Source organism: Centrocercus urophasianus, unplaced genomic scaffold (assembly GCF_019232065.1).
Source record: "Centrocercus urophasianus isolate 14NV4802_14NV808 unplaced genomic scaffold, USGS_Curo_1.0 seq_13, whole genome shotgun sequence".
NCBI classification, from domain to species: Eukaryota; Metazoa; Chordata; class Aves; order Galliformes; family Phasianidae; genus Centrocercus; species Centrocercus urophasianus.
In genome coordinates, this window is record NW_024884475.1 from 50,951,853 (window position 1) to 50,977,632 (window position 25,780).

Genomic DNA, 25,780 nt, shown 5'->3' on the forward strand with positions numbered 1-25,780 from the left:
ATTTTGTTCAGTGGATTGGAGTAAGATTCACACTGACACTGTTAACCCATTCATCCACCAGTTTTTAAAGCGGAACATCTTTAATCAGTAGGCTGATCAGTTGTACCTCTATTTTTGCATCTTCCTAGAAGTTCTGTAGGAAAGGATTTGAGATTAAGCGGTTATATATATGGATGAAACGGATAAGACTAACTCTTCTCTCATCTTCTCCTCAATTACTTTCACTAAACTGTTTTCTCCACAGTTGTAGTTACGGTATTGTATCCATCTTCATTTCTATGTTTATCCAAGCGAAATAGCCTTTAGGAAAGTATTTTACGTACTTTTGTGTATTTTATTATTCTTTGAGTGGAAGCTGTGTTAATTAAAGAAAAGCAAGAGGATTTGGTTAGGGACTCTTGTTTTGAGACAGCCATGTAACAGAACAGTTGAAAAACATTTCTGTATAACAGTCATTGTGATTCTTATTTAATGCCAGGTGGGCTTGATTTTATTTTTCCACTGCCTGTCTTTGAGCAATTGCTCTGTCCCAGTGACAGATGATATAAAATAGTACATTTGATGTATATCTCCATATATGAAATGTGAGAACTTTTTGCTGCATATTGCTATCATGTCCCTGTAACTGTATGGAGACATTATTAGATAGTTATTTGGAAGATTTTGTCCCAGTGTCATTTGTGCTCTACGTACATGCATATAAACTATATATAAATAAGCATACTGCATATCTGAGCAGCGTTCAGAGTTCTTCTTCGTATTATAATGAAGCTTTGTTCTACATGATTGTTTTAAGAGTGCCATCTAGTGCTCTATGCTGTTCAGTAGGAATTGTGATTTTGAAGTTAACAGAGAATGTTATGTGGTGGTGGCACAGAAAAGCTATTGCATTGTTGTTTTATATTACACTAGTATGAAATGGCTTAATAAAAAAAACAGACTTTCAACAAAGTATAAGGAAAAATGATTTAAACATTTAACATAATGACATTAATTTCAGCTACATCACTCTTGTATTTCACTTTAAAACAGTGACTCTGTGTGTGTATGTGCTTTAACAAAAGAGGCAAATGTATGTATGATAAAACTGTTTTAGGTGCTCAGGAACATGGTTTTATAATATTGCATGATAAATGCATGATTATGGGTGATTTAAAAGTGAGCTTTATTGTAAAATGTCTAAACCTTCAATGTTCAAAATAAAATCTTTTTTGATTTTCATATTTTTACTTAGTGTCGGAAATCAGTTCCTTGTCAATGATGTGTATGTGAGGCGGCAGGCTATATGTGAAACATTTTCCTCTCTAAGTGCCACATTCTACTTGCTCAGGCAGGATATCTTTAATAGTATCTTACTTTACAATCAGTTTTAGCCGATAACGGTACAACCGCTGTTTCAAACCCTCTGTTTTGTTCTCAATTCTGTATTCTTTTATGACTGTTGTGTTCTAATTTCTATTTCAGGAACTTCAGCTCAGGAGGAAGATGAAAGATAGCGTCCCTGAAGAACATTTGTATTTGGGTTTTTCTCATCAGTGTCAAGATAGTATCTTTCCTCTTCATACGTCTATTTCACTCTTCTTGCTATCCTACTGTGACTGCAAATCATTCAAAATTTTCTTAGTGCCAACTAATGAAAATGCAAATGATCAGTTTGTGACAAAAAACCTCCTTGGAGATCTTGAGGTCCATTTAATCCCCAAATGTCAGCTTCCTATGGTCGTGCAGAGCTGCTGTTTTCCTGCTGTTGTCACGAAAGACGGCAAGTTCTGTCGAGCTGGGCTTTCTGTTGTCTTAAGACATATAGTACAGAAAACATTCGAGGCAGATCCATCCAAAAAGAATGTTTTGGAACTCCTAGGCTTTAAGAAAACCTGCTTAAAAGCCTGTGCAGAAGTGAGTGCATCTCTTTCTCTTAGTTACATTAACAGGGTTTTAAATAAGAATGGAATGCTCTTGTAAACTCTTAATATTGATATTTACTGTATGGAGAAATGTCTGTATTTTATTATAAGGGAAAAATTGTTCTTTTTGAGGGTATAGCTTCAGCAACACAAAAACAGTTCAAACACTGGTTCAGATATTTGCTTCATTTTGGCAATATAGTCTCAGTACTGTGTCTGTTCCAGTTTTACGTGAATTAAAAAATACCTAATATAATGATAATTTTTCACAGAATGCCACTTTCTTTAACTGAGGAAATCAAATATCTGAAGGCAGGATGTTTGTGTGTGAAGTCATCGATTGTGGCTGTTGCCACAAGATTTTCGAGCACGTCATTAGGAACTAAACCTACATACTTTGCACATGATAAATTTTATCTGAAGAACGTGAAATCTGATGAGAAATAAGTGAGGGACACTGTTAGCTTTGTGGAGAATACAGGAATCAAGTTGTAGCCTTGCCAAGTTTGAGATAGAATTTTTGAATGTACTTACATGTTATTATCAATATTAATATTAGGCATTTAAGAATTTGAACTAGTAAAGCACTTTCCAGAGATTTGTCCAGGATGTGACCTTTGTCACAGCCCTACAAATGTAAACCTGTTCACAATGGTCATTGCTATATTTGCCTTCTTATACTTACTTCACACCTTATGAATAACCATATTTCAGATCATATCACAGCTGAATATTGCCTGTCTTCATCCCCTTTCTGATACCGATTTATGAAGGAAATTGCACATAAACAAGCTTATCTTCAATCAATCCATATAGATAATTATTTACTTGCCTTTAGGTTATTCAGAACTTGAAATATATGATCTGATAGTTAGCTACTTAAAGGTATAAAAGGTAACTTGGTCTGCCAGGAAACCAGTAAAAATGAATTCCTGTGTAGCGAAGGTCCTTAACTGAAGACCAAATGAAGCTTTACTGGAACAATTTGGGCACTGTAAATGGTTGTCCAAAGAAATGAAATTATCCCTGGAAGATGTTTCTTGGTAAACTAATGTAATGTATTTTTATTAACTAATTCAGAATGATGGTAATTATAGCTTCTGCACTGTGCACCTTTGTCAATACTGAGTGTTTCCTCAGAGAATAAGGGAAATTGGATTTAAATGCACGATGTTTGGGAAAAGCTAGAAAAAGCAAACTAAAGCAAAAAAGCAAACTAAAGATTTTGACAACTATTATTTAAAAATAAATAAAAAGGTTTTTGAATATTGAGTTTAATGTACAGAACTGGCATACTGTTCTGACTGCATCTGTGAATTCAGTTGCATTCTTGGGGAAGACATGGTAGAAGACTGCAGTTGATTTGATATCGTAGCCTAAAGTAAATAATAGAGAAGAAAAATAACATGAAAAAAATTGTTTAAAGTTACTGCTTGGTTACACTAAAGTTTCTTAATGTTGCATGCTAAGAAAAAAAAATAAGAGAACTAATCCAAAGCATTGCTGTACTCACACTTCTCATGAGTTACACAGCCAGCCTCATCTTATGCCAAGAAAGGGAAGTAAAAATGTACTGTATTGGATAACATTTCATCCTGTTTTATATATATCTATATCTATCTATATATAATATATATATAAAAATAACATTTTGCTTCTTAACTCAGCTATCACAGAAGTAATACAAAATATTTGGGCTCCTAAAATTATCAAAGGATGTATTTGAAGACAAAGTTGCTAACTTTGGCTGAAGTTTCCTTGTTTAAAGTAGACAAAAAGGTAGCTTGGATTTTGTTTCCTATTGTATTTATTAGATAAATTTATTTGACAGGTTAGCCAGTGGACCAGACTCTGTGAGATCAGCATACCTCTGGCTGTTGAAGGATTTTTGACGGCATCTCCTGAGCACAGTCAGACTATTCCTGCTGACATTTTACAGCTCGAAAGAAAACTTGCAGAGCCTGTCCGAGTGCATAACGATGACAAAATTCGAAGGCAAAAGCTTCAACAACAGAAGGCAGGTGCTAAGGCTGCAGTGTCTCTGCTTGAGAAAGAAGCAACAGAAGAAGGGAAAACAGTGGAGGTGCATGAACATCCACTTCCAAGTTTGGAACTGAGTGTAGCTTTCTCTAAGCTACATGTCCAAGAGGTGTCACCTGCAGGCAACAGAGAAGCCCCTCTCATCAGGAGAACAAAAACATCTGACCTTCCACCTTTAGACCACGTTTTTGCAGAGGGACTTTATTTTACCTTGGCAGATATTGTGCTTTTACCATGCATCCATCAGTTCCTGGTAAGACATCAAATTCCACAAATATTAAGCAGTGTAGATGGGCTTTTGTAAGAGCTGGAAAATTGTGAAATGTGTTCATTTAAAATATGTTGCAGCATTTGCAATGTGAGCATAACCCAAAACAGACAACTTGCCTTTGTTTTTATTTTTGTACAATAAAAGGCAGGGCTTGGTGAGATCAACAACATTCATTTCAAATAGTACTTAGTAAACACTCTTGACTACTCAAATACAATACTGAAATACTTTGGCCAGAGAATTCCTGCATGAGAATATTTAAAACGGACGCTTGTAGTACATTACAATGTGCATAAAACAAAAGCAGGTAAATACGAACCTATTTCAGTTTTGGATACAGTGCACTGGGAGAGCATTAGACAAAAGATGTTATTTGGCATTTTGTTGTTCTATTACTGTATCAGTATGGTCTGAATTGAAATTCTATCCATCTAAGGCTTGAAACTTTGTTACTTTGTCACTTTGTCTTGACATAGAATGCTCTTTAGGGAGAAGATGAGAAGAAAGATTTAGAGACTGTAGTGGCTTTTCAGAGACGTAAACACTGGAGTTTCCATGCTGTATCAGAGCTAAAGAGCTACTTGAGTATTGTTTTTAAAAAAATTATTTATGTGACTGGCATATAGTTTCTTGAGCTTTTTTTTTTTATAGAGGATTTTGTTGTTGTTGTTATTTACAAATATTTCCCTCTAAAATACAGTGTAGGAGGATTTCTGTTTTGCTCTGCATAGTATGTTAATATTCTTAGTCTCTGCTCTTGTTTTCCTCTGGTTCTAGAAATGATTCCTTCACTGGGGACAAAACATTCCTGTGTAGACAACCCTGTTTTAGTCTGTCTCAAATGGATGTTTTTATTACCAAGCCCTCACGTGAAGTAAGCCAGTTTCTTTGCATGAGTAGATAAGAGATGGATGTGTAGACAGCAGCATACCTTCATATCAGCAAACTTTTTATTTGTTTGTGCAGTATTGTGGTGGTTTTGTTAGGTCATTTTTTAATTAACTTTGTGTTCTCCTCCAAGCAAGGTCTGATCACTGTGACCAAGCTCAGAGGGGAGGGGCTACATCTAGGGAGCCAGCTTCTTTGGCTTGTGCTCCAGCCCCTCAAACCTCAGTAATCTCTAATTTTGTCATTCATAGTATTTTTGCTGCTAAACTGTTTTCCACAGCTTGTGGAAGGTCCTTTGTTTGTTACAGCATAAGAAGAATTTCCCTGGAAAACATTACATTGCATAACGTCTTGGAGTGGAGTTGTTGAATAGCAAAAATTAAATACATTTTATTCAAGGTCTATTTCTGCATTTGTAAGATATCATCATATTGCTTTTTTAATATGAAATTTTTTTTGCTTTGTAATTTTTAAATACTGAGCTTTCAGAAGTTGTTGACTTAGCATATAGCACACAAACTTGGTAAAGGCAGCTCCTGGCAGTAGGTACATAGAGAATATTTTCAGTTTCACTGCACATATCTGCTGCACTGTAGAGAACTATGAGAACTTAAAAAAAAGAAAAATTGAAAATACAGTAAGGTAAGGGCCTTCATATAACCTTTTATAACTTATTGGAACACAGGCAGGAGTTACTTTGGTTCATCAGAAGCATTGCTTTTAAAAAACCTAGATGGCCTCCCTATAAAAATATGATTTGAGTATATATGTATTTTTTGTGTATATACATAATACTCACATTTAGGATTTTGTTTGTTTTGCATTCAAGATTTCAGTTTTTATTTTCTTTCTTTGCTTTAAATCCAGCATTCATTGCTAATTACTAGGTCTTATAATTCATTAATTAAAATGAATTATTCTCATGTTAGGAAATAATAAATAATGAACAGTATTATTTATGTTTTTGTGGCACTGACTAAAGTTACGATTAAAGTTGTTCACATAAATATTTTCATCACATGGAAATTGCAGATAGCATTTAATGGCATTTCCACCTGCAAGCAGAGCTCCTAACTAGTTAGATTTTTACAGTAAGCAAACGTTTTGAGATTTAACATGGAGCTATTTTCATTGCCCACAGGTTGTCTTCTCCACATTGCTTGTGGAAAGAGGTTTACAATAGCAAGTTACCTTTCCATTTTGTTTTCCTAGGATTACAGCAAAAAGCAAGGCAAAGATCTGGTAAAGTTACCTCTGATCTCCAGCTGGTATCGAAGAGTTCAGCAAGTCCCTGGAGTGAAGAGAGCAGCTGACAAATGCAACATGCAGCTTCTCCAGCTTCCAGAGTTGATACCTGCTCCAGAGGATCACCTAGGAGACTTCTTTCCAGTTCCTGATAATTGTGAAGAAGAGCATGAAAACAGTCAATTTATAGGTGGTCCAAGGCCAACTATGACTAAATTAATGGTAATTTAAGGTTTTCAATCAGCTGTCTTAGTTATCTTAATTTATCTTAATTATGCTTATTTTGCAACAGGTGAAATTTATCTATCTATCTGATATGCATTGACTTAAAAGGTTTTTTAGTCTTTTTGTTCAGTTAACAATATTTGGTTGCTCAGGGATTGAGTAAGTGTACTCTGGAAGCCCTGTAAATAAGTCTTAACAACCAAAGTAGCCTTCTGTTTTATTTGTGATATTTATATTCTTTTTCTAAAGGTGTGTATGAAAAAAAATACAAATGATATTGTATGTTTAGCTTTAGCATTCTGTTTTTCTGTTGCTTTTTGTTGTTACTTCCATCGATCTTTGAACGTCTGAGACACAAATGAGTTTTGTTAAAGAAAACTCTTCATTGTGTTCCATAGTTTTCTGTATTTTATTTTACTTTATTGCATAGAGGTTACCACCCTCTTCTAAAAAGAATGGATGGTACTTTCTTGTGAAAATGACAAAAGTGTATAGTTTGAATTCTACAAACAGGAGTCATCTCCCTGTAAGTTTCATTTGGACTGAAAGCTATGTAGTATGATCTGATACTCTTAGATCTAGTGGGAATTCTACTACCAGTCTCAGTGGGTAAAAGACTGGGCTTCTTTTTTTCTGTTTTACATAGGAGAGGGGTATTGAAGCAAAGTTTTCTCCTCATCCATGCCCTGACTGGACCATAGACTGGCCCAGCCTGCCAGCAGCAGTCAATCCTGGAGAAGGTAAGGGTTTTTAATGTATTCTTAGTGCATTTGTTAGCGATGCTACTCGACTGTATCATAGGAAAAGATGTCACTTTTCATGAATGAATTTCAAAGCTGTGTTAAACAGGCAAGCAGTTTAAAATCTGTTTTAAATTTCAGGCTGTTTATAAGATGTGGTGAGATGACTTCCCTCAAATCATCAACAGTCAATGACCAAACTGTGAAATAAAAGCTTGAACTTGTTTTTGTACTTTTTCTCTACTGTTTCTGAGTTTCCTGAGCATTTCTTCATACTTAAGGCAGTAATCTTTGACCATGTGAGATGTTCCTGTAATCAGCACACGTGTCTATGTATAAACTGTGTCTCGCAGAGCAGTAGCAGCAGATTTTACTTTTATGGAAATGCACTGTATTAGCAAAGTTTGGAAGCCACATAGCAGTATTCCCTTTTGGGGCAGGTTCCCCTGCTCTGCAGTGATTGTTTTCTCTCCTGGATTGCAGAGCATTGTGCTACCGAGTGACTACAGAGTTCTGCAGAGAAAAAAGTGTATTAGCACAATATTCATTGTTTTCACTGGTGTTGTGAATATCAAATACCTTTCATACCACACATGCACACTTCAGACATCTGTGAATACAAACATATTCTTGCCTACAATGTGGAGGCTGTAAAAATAAAATTTGAAGTTCATTTCCTCTATTTTGGATCTGTGTGTTGTTTACGAAGTCCTGACAACTCTCGTGTACTGCGAGCATCTGTCCATACTAAGTCATGCTTCTTTAGACTTCGCGCGGTTATTTTGGATGTACCTTTTATGTTAAAACAGCTTCATAGTCTGATGAAAAGCTTTGGGAGGGTTGTTTTCTTGAAATGCCAGTGACTGCATTCAGTAATGAATGTTCATTTTTGCTTCCATCCAGTGCTCAGATTTTTGGCTATAAATTTTACTTACTACTTCTGTTAACGTACCTCTTTTCTTCCATTTAGGAAAAGAAACCAAGAAAGATGCATGATGTGCAAAACAATGTGTGCATTGGGAAACTTTATTTTTTAACTGATCTATTAGACTTGGTTTGATTGGCTGGAGTTAAAACAACCCCTGATTCTTGTGTGTATATGCTCTCCCTCTTTTTTTCTTGTTTTCTGATACAGTTAGTGATGATATCAATGTCTGAAAGAGTCTGCAGCCCAATTTTGGGGAGCGAATATTTGCTGGCTCAACAAGGCTGCCAGGAGAGGGAGACTTCACCCCCCCCAAATCACACCTCCCATCCTGACAGCAATTATGCTGATGCTATTCACTGACTTAGGGAAACTCCAGATGGTTGTACGTTTAGTCTGGGGCCTGTAATGTCACACAGGGCAAAAAGAAGTTTCCTGATATAATTGATTTCTCTTTTTGGTTGGATACATGCATGTGGTTACCTCTGTTGTTCTATGTGAGACTGTTCTTTATTGCCTAATTCTTCTGCTAGTAAAGCCTAGTTGTTGTTTCATTAATTTAGTTATCTGTATTTTATTAGTAAGTCCTACATGATGTAGGATTGTGATGAGAAAATAGTCACTGACAGAACCTGACACAGTTTTAAACCAGGTTTGGGTAATTGAAGCTTTCAAACAGATTACTGCTGTAGTTGGTAAAAACAATTCTTACTAATACTTATGGAAGACAAAATAGTGAAAGTTTCACTTAAAACTCACCTTGGCTTTTATTTACAGTTAACTCAATTAGCTGGCAAATTGTACTTTAATGTCGTAGATGATGTGATTTCTGTGCTCTGAGATTAAATATTGTACTTCCTGTCAGAAGTATGTGGAAATTCTCGAATGGTTCAGCCTGTCTGTAAGGCTAATTAGACCACCTTGCTGTCACAGCTGTTTGCTAATGATTGCATTTATGATGTAATCATTTAGAAAAAAAGATTAACTTCATTTAGTATTTTTATAGGGATTATTTATTGTGAATTGTTACTTCAGATAATAACATCATGATATTGGATGGATATTTTAGTTCTTACAGACTTTTGCTTCAGGAAGAAATTTAAAACAAAATTTTTATGTTTTAAAATATATTGTAAATGCTGATGTCTGTTTTAATTAACTCTAAAAACTTGGTCAGTACTTTTTAATTGGCTTTTTCTTCTCCTGAGCTTATTTCTCAGATCTGTAATGAGGTCAGAAATATGTTGATATCATCTATTAAATAAAGGGGCCAAAACCTCTCAGCACTTTGTTTTCTACATAGTGTAACTGACCCTCAGTCACGTCTCCTTTCTTCTTCTCTTGTGAGTTCAAATAAGTTAAGTAAGAAATATTACAAAAATGAAAAAATAAAATTTATTTGTGATACTTTGTTCTGAAACAAAGCTAGACTGACAGTGTACTTGTGATGGTATTCACTTAAAAAGGTGGTGATTGTCTGCAAACAAATTTAGACTATTCTTTCCAGGGCGTGAAGATGCTCAGAGTATGAGCACAGCATGTATCAAACTGCAGTCGGTAGGCTCGTGGTGCTGTCTTTTCTTATAAAAGTGTTTCCCGAATTTGCATTCAAATGTTCAGACTTTTAAGGAGATAAATAGAGTTTTAGAATGCTTTACTCAGTTTGTAAAACGAGACGGAATTTGAAGAGGTCAGCGCCCAATATTCAGACTGTCTGTGAAATGGTTATTGAGAAGAGATATGTTACTTTGATATGTAAGACACAAAATAATTGATAGCACACTGTGAATGTGGTTTATTTTTTGTGAGGGGAAAAAAAGCCACAAAAAAAACAAAACAGAACTTGTGAAAAACATGCAAATCGTATATTGAAGATTGCCTTCGTTGTCTTTTTTACACAAATAATTTATGTCACCTAAGAGTCTGATCCAGTGCTCTTTCTTTGAGAGGTCTGCTTTTATTAGCAGGTATATTTCAATAGTTGTATGAATATAAATCTTAGTGTAAGTGCCAAACTTGATTATTTATGTACATATAGAGTACAGAATGTCCATATAAGAAACAGAAGCTTTTCTGAATTACAGAAAAAATAGTGACAAGAGAAGGAAACTGCTCTTACAGTGCTACTTTTCTTCGTCTGATAGTGTAGTAGCAATCTTTTTTTTTTTTTTTCCAGAAGAAAATGTTAGTCCTATTTTTTTTTTTTTTTTAAGGGTTCAGGATTTTGTTCTTCTGTAGCAAAAACATAAATGAAGTGGTTTGAATGTAATTTCTGATAACCAGTTATCTCAAACCATTTGAGAATGTTAAGAAACTGAGCATGTTTACTCTGGCATGTTGATTTGAGAATTGACATCAGAAAATTTATGACCAGATGAAGACAGAACATTTTATTAAAATCTTTTTAAACCAACTTTTAATGATTCTGAATATAGACAGATGGAAATTTCTGCTGTTGTTATATAGTTCACTGACAAAGCCCCAGATTTGATGCATGTCTGCAGAAGAGTTGTTTGACAAAGTCACATCCTCCTCAAAAGCATAAATAAAACCCTAAGGTAGTGAGACAAACTTCCTTTTAGAAATAAAATCTTTATATTCCATAATGGTTCCACAGAGCAATTGCTTGCATTTTCTTTATGGTACTAATTATTTGCTCACTAGGTTTTGTTTTGTTTTTTAAACCAACTGTCCAACACAACTCAGGGTTACTGTAATGCAAATCTTTTTCTGGAAGAAAGAAAAATGAATTACAGATACTTGGCTGACACTTTTTTGCACTGGAATTGTTAAGATATATCTCACAAAGACAAGAGTGATTTCCTTCGCTGCCAATAATAAATCTGCTAAATAAAAATTTACTGGGATTTGGATGTCAAAATGTTTTTTATAGCTGGACAGCCATTGATCTTGGAGATGCCATTTATGTTGTTGTTTTTATTTTTTTTTTCCAAGCAGTTGGTTTGTCCTTTGAGGTAAGCTCTCAAGGACTCTCCAGATATTTACTGTTCGGTGTGAGTGCTTTGCAAATACTGAGTACTGTGTTGGTAACTTGCTACTCTGCATATTCTCTCTCTCTAATTAGAGTAGAATAGAGTGTTCTCAAATTTTATAGGGCATTTAATATGAAATTTGCATTAGACTTTTAGGAAGTTTTAGGAAGGAAAATACGCGGATGAATTTATTTTCTTTCTGTGAGACGCAGTATGCTTCTTCCTCCTTCTCCCTTCTTTCCCCCATCAGTGATACAAAAATAGCCTGATTTAGGAGCTGCAGTTGCTTTGTCTAATAGTAAATTAGCATCATCAAAACAATTTTCCTTGTGATGCTAGTTTTTCAGGCTTGACCCATATAATTGTTCAGTGCTATCTCTGGTCTTAATTTTCAGTGTGCATAACTTGGGAGTAAAGGTGTCAGCTATTTTTATGCCTACACTTGAAATAAAACCTTTGGTCTTTGAAGACTAAATAGGCAAGCATATGTCGTCCTGTCTGTAAAATTAATTTACCTATTTGCTAGAATGTTGCTTTGTAAAATGTTTTCTCAAACTCCCAAGCTCTCCCCAGAAAAATGGTTTTGTACTCTGTTTCTTCAGATCAGTAAGACTCTTGAAATCCATCAGTTTGTACATTTTGAGGCTAGAAAGACAGTATGATAATGTATACCTGTTGGTATTTGATACAGCAGTGTTAGTGGTTTACCTGACAACAGTCCTGGATGATTGGTGTTAGGTTTTTTTTCCAGAACTGATATGAAGACACTGCAATTTGCTGTGGCCTCCATCAGTGAGGTGCAGAGACTTTGTAACTCAGTATAAAAAAATTCAAAAATGTTTTGGACTTCATAATACACAAAAGTAGTGTTAATGAAAAGAAAGGGGAAACTTTAATGATCTATGATGACGTACTCCATTTGATCTATCAACCATTGAAGAAGGTAGCTTCCTACTGAATTCCATGTATTCTGGGCAAAATGTTGGTTTTTTGGCTTTTATGCTCATACTAAATGACTCCGTAATTGTTCTCTAATTTAACTTTGATTAAAAAATACTGATGTTTTAATGACAGCTGATTTTTAATTGAAGGAAAACAGGATTAAATAATGTAATTATCTTTTAACCAATTTCAGTTTTTGAGGCTGGGTCTATATTAAAATTCCTTGTAATTGCTAACAGAACTTGCTACCATTAACTTGTAAAATAAATGCTTTATTATATTCGCAGCTGTTTGATTTGAAATTGTTAGCAAGATTGATTCAATATATGCAAATTTCTCGGATAATTTTGTGAAGGTAGCATGGTTATTTTGTTTTGTTCCACCTTTTATATTGGTATTAACTTTAGACTATTTTAGTTTTGGGAGATGCCTTCTGAGATGTGAACATGTGTTGCTTAAAAGTCAAAACTTTTATAAGGAGTCTGATATTTTACTAAAATTCTTGCTAATCCAGAGATGCAAATTGTGTTTTATTTTAAATGTTAAACACCTCAGTGTTTCTAAAATGAGGTCCAGGCAGTCATTCATTCTATAAAACAAAAGGAGTTAAAAGGAACACTTTAAAGTTTTTCTATTTCCCTTCCTAGCGCGTCAGAACTTTTTTGAAAGACTTTGAAGATGTGTATTTTTTTAATACTTTTGTAGTCTATTTCAGGATCTCAAGCATCCTGAAGCAGGAACTCGTCCTTCTTCATCTGATTTTCCATATCAGACAGTTCTTTGCCTGCAAGCCACATGGGTAACAATCCAAGTGAAGCTCAGCTGAAGCTGATTCTCATTAACCTCTCCTTATAGCTATAGATCAGCTGCACTTGTTTAAAAGCTTAAACTACATTTATGATTACACTGCATTTTGCAATTCAAGATTTGGAAAACCTGAGATAGTAGTGGAGCCGTGTTGCCTCATACTCTTAACAAATAGTTGAGAAATGAAAGACTTCCAATAGCAGAGATGTTGGCTTGAACATGAGCAACGTTTGAGGTTGTAAGTGTATGAAAAGGAAGCTTATTACTGCAATTTTGTTCTTTTACATGGGTTAACTTCAAAACAGTGTTCTTTCAATACTTTAGGTTTCTTGTGGCTTTTTTGAACACTTTTTGACTGCTCTAGGATGTAGCATTGCATAGTTGACCTGAATCCAGTTTTGATGGGAGTTTGAATTAAACTATTATTTTTTTAAATCTAAAAATCAGTATCTTTGTATGTAACTGGAATCTGTAAGTTACCTGTGCTACCAAACCATTTAATTTGTCCATGGCAATATCACAGGATCAAAGAATGGCTTAAGTTGGAGAGGGCCTTACAGATAAAAATCTAGGATTAATGTGATCCCGAAAGACATTCTCCTCTAAACATGTCTCTAAATCATCTACAGGGGATGCTTTTTGGGAATATATATAGAAATCCACTGTTTTTAATGGTCAATAAGGTGTACTTAGGAGTTATGCTGTGTGCACAGTAACACTATGCTTGAATAAGACGGTGGCACACTGCTTCCTCCTCTTTGTCTGGAAAATGCTTGCATTAACTAATGGTTTGGGGGCTTTTAGAGTCCTGTTCATAGTGCTTCCATTTTGTAACAGATGATTCCATATATGCCATCTAATCTAAAGGACTTTGAGAACTGCATAAATAGAGACCGTTCATGCACTGTTGGTACTCAGGAGGTCCTCATGGCAGCCGGATAAATAATTATTAAACAACAAAACAAAAACCAACAACAACAACAAAAAAAAACCTTCCTCATACCTACCTCAACCTTATATCAGAATTTCAGCAAAAGTGTAAACAGCTAATGGGATAGAACAATGTGATGGTGATAGTTGTTGTTCATGTGTTCATGTTCCTCTTTTTTTTTCCCCTCTTGCTTGCTTCTACCAGTTTGAAATAGACCTTTCTGCCATTCTGAGTAATAGCTAATTGTCAGTTTGAGGAGTTTTGCTCTTTGAACTGATACATATGAGCTTTCTTACAGAGCACATAGCGTTCAGACTTGCAGCACATTCATTTTTCATCTTGTCCTGTGCTAAATCTCTGCGTTCCTGACTTTCGGAATGCTTTTGTAATATCGGCCCACTTTGGAATATGAACAAACAACAAACAACTTTGGATATTTAAAACCCTGGTGTACAAATAAAGAAATTCTGTCCTGTTTCTGCATAAGTAAAAATTCAACATAAGTACAGACTGCCATTACTTCTTTGGAGATCATATTTTCCTTTTTGAAATGTTTTAACTTTCCAAATATTTTAATCAAATTTTGTAGTAATAAAATCCATATGCGTTAGCCTACTTATAGTAGTGACAAAGATCTAGGATGAGGGAGAATTGATCCTTTTCTCTATCTTCTAATGCTCTGAATGAGCTATTGGATAAATTGCTGATACATTAGCCTTCCTAATTAGTATTTTCTAGAATCGCTCTAAGTCTTAAACTGGTCTCTTGTAGTATCAGCATTGTCTTTAAATGAGGTATTTCAGCTGTCTTGGTGTTCCTTGCTGTAGAATGTCTTCACTGTTTTTTCTCAAAGATTGTTCTGTAAGTTTTCTCCTTACACTTAAATCCCCACTACATCTGTATTACTGTGAAACCACTGTACAGCTCGTGTCCTTCCTGTGTTCCCTTGCTATACATGAGAGTATTATGATTCAGACTTTATAGATCAGCCTAGCTATGAAGCGTAACTGACAGAAGAGTTTGAAGTTATTTTTTTCTCTCCTTTCTTTGCAGTGTTTTTATAGCTCGTTTACACTGTTTGCTACCTGTGGTAGCTGACGGACAGCCAAGTTTGAAGTTTATCAGTCTAGCTGTTAAGTGAGCATGACTGATGTATTTCTGCTATAAAGCCTTAAACAGTCCTTTCAAGTGAACGTATGAGGAAATCATTTTTACCTCTGCAGCATCTTTTTTGACTCGTACTTTCGTTAAAGCCTAGCACTGATCTGTGCAAATTTGTCTTTCAAGACAAAAATATGTGCTGTTTGAGCTGCGTGTGTGACTTGTAGACATTTCTGGCCACAGGAGGGCAGCAAAATCTGTTTGGATCCCAAATTGTAACGGAATGAATGGAGCTGTGCCCTGCAACCAAGGAGTCATCCAAGAAAAAGGTAACAGGTCTGAGAACTACCACATAAAAAGTGCCTGATTCCTAAGTTTGGGATGACCAGCGGGAAAAAAAAGTGGTTTTGAAAGACTTTTATCTTCTCATTAGATTTGACTGTTGAAACACTTGTATTGTTGGCCCCAAAAGAATTAAGGGCAGAGCACTGTTTGATTTGCTGGGTGCTGTGTAAACAGACTGCAGAATATTACCTGTTTTTGTGAATGTTTTCTGCTGTAAGAAAAGAGATAACAGTTGAGCAAACGGTGACAGAGGGGAGAAGCTGATCAGCTCAACCACTTCTTTGGGAATTTTATGTTGTGGTGTTGTTTTTGTGACAAAGGAGAATGCTGGTAGCTCAGTGGAAATTTCTGGGATTTTTTTTTTCCCCAGCATGTGTATAAAAACACAAGAGAAACTGTACAGGTGATTTTTTTTGTTGGTGTTTTTTTTTTTTTTTTTCTTCTTCTCTTCAATTGCTCAGTCAATGCTGCCACTGTGTAAAGAGCAATCTTGGTAACTGAAAAAGAAGATATCATGAAAGGACAGGCTATTGCTGGAATTCAGAGTAAAAAGAAGTAATGTGTTTGATAGAGCAGAAGAAAATAGTAGGCAAATGAAAATGGTGCAAACAAAAGAATTTAAGGAGCTAACCTCTGTGGTAATGGTTTTTGTCTTTTTCATTTTTTTGGTAGCAATGCTCTGAGCGTGTGACCCTCTTCATTAGGAGGGTAGGGCTACAGTCAAAGTGTGTAAGAGCAAACTAGCCTGTGCAAGCGTTTTCAAATGTTCCAAAGGAACAAGAGAGAGGTCCAGTTAAGAGAGACTCTTTCTTACAACTTCCTTCCAAACAAGGAAATGTAGGCACTGAGTAGTTAACATCTGAAATGAACTAAATGTGAGAACTAAGGTATAGTTTATGTGCTCAGGTAACAAAAAGACTGTGCAGCCCAGAAGATGATTGAAAACCAAGGCAGAGTTTGTCTTTTTCTCCTTTTCCCATGTTACTGAACACTGCAGACACACCAAAAGAATTTATATGTTGTTCTCACTGAAATTTATTGGTGTTCACTCATATTATGTTCTGTGGATAACTCTTTAAGAAACCATTTTGTTATTGTTTGGGGATGAAAAGAAGAGGGGGTTTGTTCAAAGTTGAAATGTTTCATAGATTACGTGACCTCTTTTATGATGGTCTTTGGAGATCCTATTAGATTATTTATAGATGGCGGAAACCTGCGGAGTTCGCTGCTTAATATTCTGTCTTTGGAGTCAGAAACAGAATTGGGGTGGGTGCTGTCATTTATAGTATTAGGCATTCTTAATAGTGTTTATGGTTCTCTTATTATGGGGCTTTTAATCCCTCTCTATTATATGTATTGGTGAACTATTCAGTACTGTGAGGAGACTGTAGCACTGATGCTGACTAGTTACTATGGCACATCTAAATAGAAATCTTCAAGCAGCATTTGAACTTAAAATAGCTGCTGGACTTCTGGTGTTTTTTATATTTCCTAGATCAGAGTAAAAGAGCTTAAACATCAGAAAGCAATTTTAAAAGACCATCGCAATTTTTTAAAAACAAAATCTTATTTTGCTGAGGTCTGCATTATGTTCACGATACTCTATTAAATATTTAAAATACTAAATATCCTTACGGAGTTATTTTTGAGGCTATTAATTGTTTCCGGAGTTCGTGGTTGCTGTGATTTTTAGGTCAATTAACACTATGGTCACAATAAATAAAAATGAGATTTTTTTTTTTTGTAACTATAAAGCTAGACAGCTTCTTTCAGAAATGCGGTCAAACATTTTGAACAACTTTGCAATTTAAAAGCTGTATGTGCCAAGGATGGAGGTGGAGGACTGCCTCACTTTTACACAGAAAACTTGTTACTGTTGAGGTACTGTCAAGTTACGTGCTGCTTTAGTGGATTTCTGCGAGCTCTCCATTGACATTTTACGATGAGTTTATGGATCACAACGTATTGTGGCAGTACGATAACCCTGTGTATGTGAAACATACTTTGAAACTCATGTTTCTGACAGAAACAGTGTCGTGTACAATCTTAAAGGTAATGGTAGTACAAGTGGTTGGACGTATCTTCTTCATTCACCCAATTTTTATCTATTGTTGAATTCAGGTACAGATTTTATTTCCAATCTATAAATCATTTGTGACAATGCATGAGATAAGAAGGAATTCTTCTGTCTGTTGAAGTTATTGCTTCCACCTGTACTTTCGGCCCATGTTAAGAACCATGAAGGCATTGCTTGATTTGGATACAGTCCCACTTTGGATAAGGTCAGGAGTTTCATTTTAGTTCTTCCTGAAAGTGGGCTCTTGGGCTGCAGTTAAAGTACACTCAAAGCTCCAATCAGCAATTTTGAGGAGGATGCCATCGCTGTATGTTAAGGGAAAAAAACTTAAAATCTAAACTTAATAGAGTATTTTTGTTGTGAGTGATTCATAATCTCTTCTGAGTAGTCTGATACTTTCTAAGTTTTTAATTACATGAAGGAAAGGCCAGACTACTGTATGTTTAGTGTTTTAGTGAAGGTGGTATTAATTATTTTGTACTTGAAATGCATCTTCTCCAGATGGTCTGGAATAGCTTCTGAAAAGTTAATTTTTGGCGCATGTCTCATGTCAAATTTCTGGCCTCCTACCATAACAATATCAAAGGAATTTGCATCCTTTAGAATCTTTAAAAGTTTTGAAAAGCAAAAGCAAGTGGAAATTCAGCTATTTGTAGAATTATCTTGTAAGTGTAGAAAAATTGGAAAATAATCCTTATATTAAATTCAGTCAAATCTAATCTAAGACAATAAAACCCTTTTTTCTTGCCATTGTGGAACATGAACTTTAAAAAAAAAAAAAAAAAAAAGTGTTAGGAGGATTTATTTCAGTTTGTCACTGAGCTTTTGGTCTTTGTGTTTGTGTTTTAGTTGCATGTGTAAGCATAGCGAGTAGAACAGTTGAGACAATATTCACTTACTAGTTCCAATCCTTACCTGGAATTTACTAATGTGACTCATTGTTGAAGTACTCTTCATTCTGCTTAAATGCTTCCCCGTATTCTACTTGCAGATCTTTCCTTTGTTCTCGAAAGTTTAGTAACAAGTAGTATGAACTATACCCATCTTCCAAAGACTAGAATGCCCTTTAATTGTACAGACTTAAAACTGTTCTAAGCACTTCCATAAATGAAAGTAAACTGGACAGAGTTTATCTCAGCTCTTCTAGTTGCACTGCAGTATTTCCTTTGTGCAGGTGCAGTTGTTTGTAAGACAATAACATAGCTATATCTGCATACATTAATTTAATATAATTGCTTGGGTATGCATTTTTTACCAATACTTACTGCTGGCTTTCGCTTCTCTTGAAAATCTCAATTTGATTAAATTTGACCTAGCACTTGTTTGTGACTTCTATGGAAATGTAGGAAATGTGCAAGCTAATCCCAAATTTTGCACCTGGATGCTGTAGTTTCACCCTGAATAGCTTGCAGTGGTTTTTATTTTGAAGACATTTCATTTTTTAATAAATATAAAATGGAGTTTTATTTTCTTTGTGACGCAATTTGTCTGTGAAAAATCAGTCTCTTTAATTTCGTTCTGTATTTTTTGGGATCTGTAGAACTGTTCATCTCCTTCTTGCAATGACTGCTCTTCACTGATGTTGTTGAGTCTTTTCAAGGAAGTGTCACATTTCTGATTTAGACTTTCAAAAATTAATATTCATTGGTGTCCCGATTCAAAATCAAGCTAGATATTTTGCACCAAATCTGTCTGTAATTCTATAAATCAGATAGTTTTGGTCCTCTTTGTGAACATTTATTAGTAGTGCTAGTTTTTGAGAGAAGGATGTGCATTTTGAAGTAATACACAATGCATGGATCCAACAACATTAGCCAATTTCTGATCCTAATTAGCCAAACTGAATTAGCCAATTTCTGATCCTAATGACTTTTAAATGATATAAATTTAAGCAGCAAAGATCTTCTCTTGAGCCTCCCACTGCTTGTGCAAGACTCTTATTCTTTGTAATTCCAGTTTCTCCTGTGAAAGTGTTTCAGATTTATGCAAAGTAACCACAACTGCCAAGTCATGAATAGGTTTTGAGGAAACAACAGAAATAGGTGTTCACATGGTTTCTTTTAGTTTATCTTCTCTAGGGTACGACAACCAATATGAATCAGTAATGTTGCCATTGTGCTAAATTTGTTGTTGTTCCTATGTTCTCTCATGTATCTTATGAACCAAATCTATTGCTGTACAATTTTTATGAAACAATTCCTGTGAAACGTTCCGTAACTTCTTCCCTACATTCCCAGTCTTTTTTTTTTTTTTAAAATTTTTTTTTTTTTTTTTTTTTTGAAAGATTGGAAATGATTTCTTATTTAAAATCTGTTTTTCTTAAAAAGAAAAATTAAAAAAAAAAAAAAAAACCCTTAAAATTGCTTTTAAGGTAACAGAACAATTCTTAGTCCTAAGTTGTATGCTTTTTTAAAAACATCTGCCAAGTGTTTTACTTTCCATCTTATCTGCAGCACGTATTTGACATTCCTCCTCTTTTTGCTTGTTACCAAATGCTTTGGCCTAGCTGTGATCCCACTTGATGGATTTAATTAATTTTGGATGTTAAGTAAAATGCATAAAATAAATCGTATCTTCAAGGAAGATTTATTTTTTAGAGTGTTTTCAATCCTAGTTGCTTTGTAACCAAAGGTGAGATTATGCTCTTCATATATTTGTCCTTCCCCCCTTTTTTCTTTTATTATGGTTAATGCATCTTTTACTTCTCTCTGTATTTTAACTGTGATTTAAGGATTATATCTAACTAGATTTAAATCCTGCTTGTCAGGAGCAAAGTAGACCACATGGCACAGAATGCTGAAATCATATTTGAGTCTTTATGTCAGAAAATTTTCATTAAAAATCAGACGTTGTAATGACGGATGATGGAACTGAAAATCACTACAGTAACTTTCCTCAAAACACACTGGTTGTCTGGGTTTAGCCTCACCTGGCTTTGTGCTGAATTCAGAGCATACAGGTCTATATAAATGTGTGCACTCATGCTTTTGTTGTTAGAAAAAGTGAGCAGATTTTGTACTATATCTTTCCTGAAGGTTTTGGAAGTTCATGTCTTAATAATTAGGTGATATACCTATCCAAGACATGTTATGATCAGGATTTTTTTTATTTGTGTAAATTTGTCAAAGTTTGTCATAGTTTTGATAACTGCTATCCATAAGTTACCCTGAGTAAGTTTGCAGATGACACCAAGCTGGGAGGAAGGTCCTCAAAGGGGACCTGAACAGGCTAGATTGATGAGTTGAGGCCAGTGAGATGAAATTCGCCCAAGTGTCAGGTCCTGCATTTTGGCCACAACAACCCCAGGCAGTGCTACAGGCTTAGGGCAGGGGCACTTGAAACTGCAAAGAGGAAAAGGATCTGGTGAGGCCGCACCTTGAGTGTCCAGAGAAAGACTGAAGCTGGTGAAGGATCTGGAGCACAAATCTTATGAGGAGCAACTGAGGGAACTGGGACTTTTTAAATCTGGGGAAGATGAGGCACAGGAGAGACCGTATAGCTCTCTACAACTCTGAAAGGAGGTTGTGGTAAGGCAGGGCTTCTTCTCCCTGGTAACTAGTGATAGGACAAGAGGGATGGTCTCAAGTTGCATCAGAGGAGGTTCAGATTGGGTAATAGGAAGAATTTCTTCTCAAAGAGTGGTCAGGCATTGGAACAGGCTGCCCAAGGAAGTGGTGGAGTAACTGTCAAAGGAGATGTTTAAGAAAAAGATAGATATGGTACTTGGGGACATGGTTTAGTGGGCAGTAGTAGTGGTAGGCAGAAGGTTGGACTAGGTGATCTTAGAGGTCTTTTCCAACCTTAATGATTCTATGGATTCTTTACAGTAGCAACTCCTGATGGTGTTCAGTTAGAGTTGCTACTGTGTGATACAAACAAAGCCAATGAGATAAATTCTAAAGTTCTTACTCTGTTTAACACGTTCTTTCAGTTTTGTATCAGAAAAACACTGTATAGTAGAGCTCCATATTATCTGCATTTCCCAACTGATTTAAACTCTGTGTGTCAGAGAGGGAAAAGGCTTAGTGCCCTTTTTTTTTTTTAAAAAAAAAAAAAACTACTTTTCTGAGGCATTTTCAATAATAAATCATTAAGTGAAAACCAAACACATCAACCCTGTAATCTCTTAGTCATGAACACAGAACAATTTTGTGGAGAAATTAACAAATGGTGACAAATAGCCTATGGCAATAAAACGCACACTTATTTCCTTTTCTTCCTTCTCTTGATGGGGGTGGTGGGAAGGCAGGGAAAGGATAATGGCAACACCAGACTGATCTGCGTGGAGTATCTCAGACTCTACTGCACATTAGAAAGATAAGATGAAGTCATGAAACCAGGCCTTGCTGGTTTTATAACTTTAGGTTATTTTACTTTGGTTTTTAAAGGAGTGTAGTTATTCTAAATTCCTTTAAAAGAGGAAATTGTGCATTCCTGCATGTAGATTTCAATTAAAATTAGGGAATTACAATAATAGAATTTTGAGTGATTATGAAAAGTATTTAAAATGATTTTTTCTTATGCTAGATAGTAACTATTTTAATTGGGTTATCAAAGTAACGATCACTTAAAATTTTTCTTTAATGTGTATTTTCCCAGAGATAAACATGTTCTTGGAGATGGGATGAAAAGTTCAGGAGAAAAAACAGCACAGATTAAATAGGTCCTATTTATAGTAGAACAAACATGCTGTTTTAATTAGCCTACTAAGCATTTTTTAGGGTTTCCCTTGGTAATTCCATCTAGTCATCAGTGGCCTTCATCTTCTGGTTTGTTGCACTGCGCTCTGCTGAAGTCCTATTGTCTTTGGTGTATTCCATTTGAAAATATTTTCCTTTGATCCAACTTCAAGCTGGAGTTGGGACTTGAAGTAGCTTTCTGCTTTTAATATTGCTAACTACATTCTGATCCCAGTTTTACAGTAGGTTGATTATTTGCATTATGAACTTCAGGAATCTTGTCTTTCTACTTCTACCTGTAAACATAAGCATATCTGTCCTTTGACCAGAATAAAAGTTGTGTTAAGCAGTTTTTTTTTTCTTGTACTCAGAAAGTATGTCAATAGGTGGACTAGTGAAAGCTGGTAAAAACAGCATCAGTCAACATGGTAATTTGAAAAACAAACCAACTGCAAGCGTTACGATGAAGCAAAACCCGGGTGCTGGAAAGAATGAAAGGGAATAATGCCATTGTGTCTTAGAAATCCATATTGCTTAGTATATGGTTCAGTCAAGCTGACTGTCCAAATGTGTAAAACTGCTGGGAGCATCATTTCCTGATGCAGAATTGCTGTTTCTACAGAAAAGCTTAACAGCGTGCCAAAAGGGCTGAGACTCAGATGTCATCTATCTTTGAAGGTTCCTTAAACATTAGTTAGTCTATTTGTACTCTTTGCAGTATCTACTTTCATGAAGCCAGAAATAAAGCTGATGTTAAACAAGGAAACTGAAGGATCCCACTTTTTTGTTTTCTTTGCATGCCATGCTTTGTCATCAATTTAATTGTTAAAAACTTTTAAAAATTACCTATTAAATACTGGGTTCAGAGAAAAAGGAGAGTCTTTCCTAGCATAATAATAATCTTTTTTCATCATCTGTGGATCTGAGGAAATATTTCAGTCTTCAACTATTTTCTGGGTAAAGCATTACAGATAACCTGTCCCCAAGAGTCTAAAGAACTAAATTTATTCTCAACACAGAAAAGGTGATGATTCAAAATAACAGGAGAAAGGCATTGAAAATAATGAAGGGAAGTTATTACTTCCCTTGTTTAAACAGATTGGAGAGCATGATATTGTAAAAAAATAAAGTATAGAAGTGAATAGAATGTAGTTGAAATAGACCTGATCAAATGCTTTCTTAGAAGAAAAAGAATTAGGGAATGTATGATCAGTTTTCGAAAGGTTCCAAGAGTTTGGATATCTGTCATTAAGTTCATAGATTTAAAGGAGGGAATAATCTATAGCTATGCATATTCTCAACATAGCTTAAGAAGTTGGTGAGATTATTTGGATATCTAAATGAGGAAAAAACATTTGAAGTTATGATATTCAGAGGTGCTGTCACTTCTGAAATTTCACAAAGAAAAGGTTAGGTGACTTTAGCATTGTTTATTACACAGAACTTGCCATATAAGCCAAATGTTGCCTGTGTAGAACTTGTGCTGTGTAACAGATTCAAATTTGATTCCGAAGAAATTGATAGAAAAGGAAACTAAAACCAGAATGTGGGAAACTAAAACAGTAAAGCCTTGGTTCTAAGCATATGTCTGTGCAGAGCCTAGAAAACCTGTTTTGTATCAACATTTCATAGGCCATATCTGTATCATTTCTGCAGGTATTAAGGTGTTTCTTTAAAAAATACAGTTCAAGCCAACTATATGTTTATGCATAGTTTTTTGTTTCAGCTATTTTTTAACCCCAGGTATAATTTTCTGTGAAGGTTCTGTTGTAAAATATTGTTCCTCTTTCTAAAGAAGGGGAAAAATGTTAAAATGAGCTGTTAGAATTCTTCAAAGAAAGAAGCTGGTTCTTTTCTTTGTTAGTGGATTTTTATTGGACAAGGTATGTCTGCCACCTTTCCAAAAATAATTTATTCATCATCAGGCAACATACATCATAGAAGCAGATCACCTGGCAACACCCTGTTTGACAATTACTTTGGCTTGCTTAAATGATTTGTTTAGTTGTAAGAATGTACATCTCAAATTTTTATAACATGTGATAGATTACTGAACTTGCATAGCATGAAGTATAAGTGAGCAAAAAAACTCAAAACTCATTTAATACCAAGCCAGACGTATCTGCGCTCATCACCCTTCTAAAGTTGCCGTAAAAGAGAAGAAATGGGCTTTACAGCAGCTGTTGATTGTCAACAGATACTGAGCTCCTTTGAACCTAAGGGGAAATATGGATTGAAAACCACTGATAACTTTGTCTGCTGTCCTCAGATTTTAATAAACAGCAGGCTATTTATATTGGACATTTCTGCTGTTGTTCACCATTACTCAGACACACAGTGGGGACTGCAGTTACTATCACAGCTTATGTTTTTATGGATTTTACAACTGGAAATATCCCCTTAAAACTTCTGAACTTTTAGATGTTTCTGTATTCACATATAGAAGTTTTTATTGTATTGTAAGAAAGAAGCATTTTTTCCTGGAAATGCAGGGTAATTCTTGCAGTATGGAGATGGTTGTTCTGGCTTCATGCCTTTTAGGTTTGGCTTACTCAAGAAGCGATAACATCAATCTAAAACAGACCCACTAAAATAATGTCAAAATAATCTCACTCTCATACCAGAAATACCCATTTGTTTTACAAGGGCTGCTCTGAAACGAATGCCTCCTGTTTTATTATACTGGCCCACAATGTAATAGGTGGTGATTGGTGGCATGACAGTAGAGGTTGAACCTTCCCACCAGTATTCCATTACGTTTTGTTGCTGTGCAGACTTTGGAGCACAGCGTGCAGGCTTTTGTTTATCACTGGCAAAAATGCAAAGCTACTGGTGGTGGCTACTGAAAAAAAGGTGTCTTCATCAAATAGTGTTGTTACACTCTTTTTATATGTTGCAGTTTCCAATGAAATAGGAGGCATTACTTTCAGAGCAACCTACGTATTTGTCTAACAGTATTGCTCTGAATGGTGGCACTTCCCTCTGTAGTTTAGTCTTTGTGCTATGCTGTAGCTGTGTTAGTTACTCTCAAAGACTTTTACATCCTTGTCATTGAGGAGAACTTGCTTGCAATGTCAAATAAGCTTTAGCTCCCCCTTGTTTGAATGCTTGCTTTGTGCTTTGTATGCCACGTCTCAGGCATCCTATGGATTTACCATAGACTTATCCCAGGAGCATATGTATATCTTGCTTTCCTAGAGAAGTCTGTGCAGAAATAAAAGAAGCTTCAGCTCCCTTTGGCTACATTATGGAGAAACTTTGGTTGCCTTGTGACTTGCATTGCTGGAATCTTCCCTGTTCAGTTCCCTATGCAGCCATAGGCCCACAGGAATAATTCTCCTTGTCAATGTCTAACTTTTAGATAGAATGTAGAAGTCTTTCTCGTCATTCTTTGTGGAGTTTGTGAATAGCATGACATTAAAAAAATGTGATGGCTACCTGCCTGAGAAATTTTAACCTTATTTTACCTTGTACATAAAGGAAGCCATTATAAGGAGAAAGTGATCTTAGGTAGCTTAACTTTTGTACAAGTTATCTGCACGTCTTGAAAAGTTGAATGATATCAAACAGAATATCCTTTATTTTCCACTTTGCTATAGTGATTTTCTTTTTAGTATCTTAATTCATAAATGATGCAAAGCACTCTCACAGCTACCAGCAATATGTA

General features: G+C 35.3%; 1 protein-coding gene across 3 annotated transcripts in view; it reads left to right on the forward strand.

The window, feature by feature from the left end:
* GSTCD (glutathione S-transferase C-terminal domain containing) overlaps positions 1 to 25,780 on the forward strand; it is a 59,689-nt gene that overhangs the window by 3,082 nt on the left and 30,827 nt on the right. For all 3 annotated transcript variants that reach the window (XM_042812703.1, XM_042812702.1, XM_042812704.1), the window contains exons 2-5: positions 1,465 to 1,896; positions 3,736 to 4,197; positions 6,316 to 6,570; positions 7,220 to 7,313. In XM_042812703.1, the coding sequence (XP_042668637.1) occupies positions 1,486 to 1,896; positions 3,736 to 4,197; positions 6,316 to 6,570; positions 7,220 to 7,313 (1,222 nt within the window). In that variant the 5' untranslated portion in view covers positions 1,465 to 1,485. The remainder of the gene's footprint in view (positions 1 to 1,464; positions 1,897 to 3,735; positions 4,198 to 6,315; positions 6,571 to 7,219; positions 7,314 to 25,780) is intronic.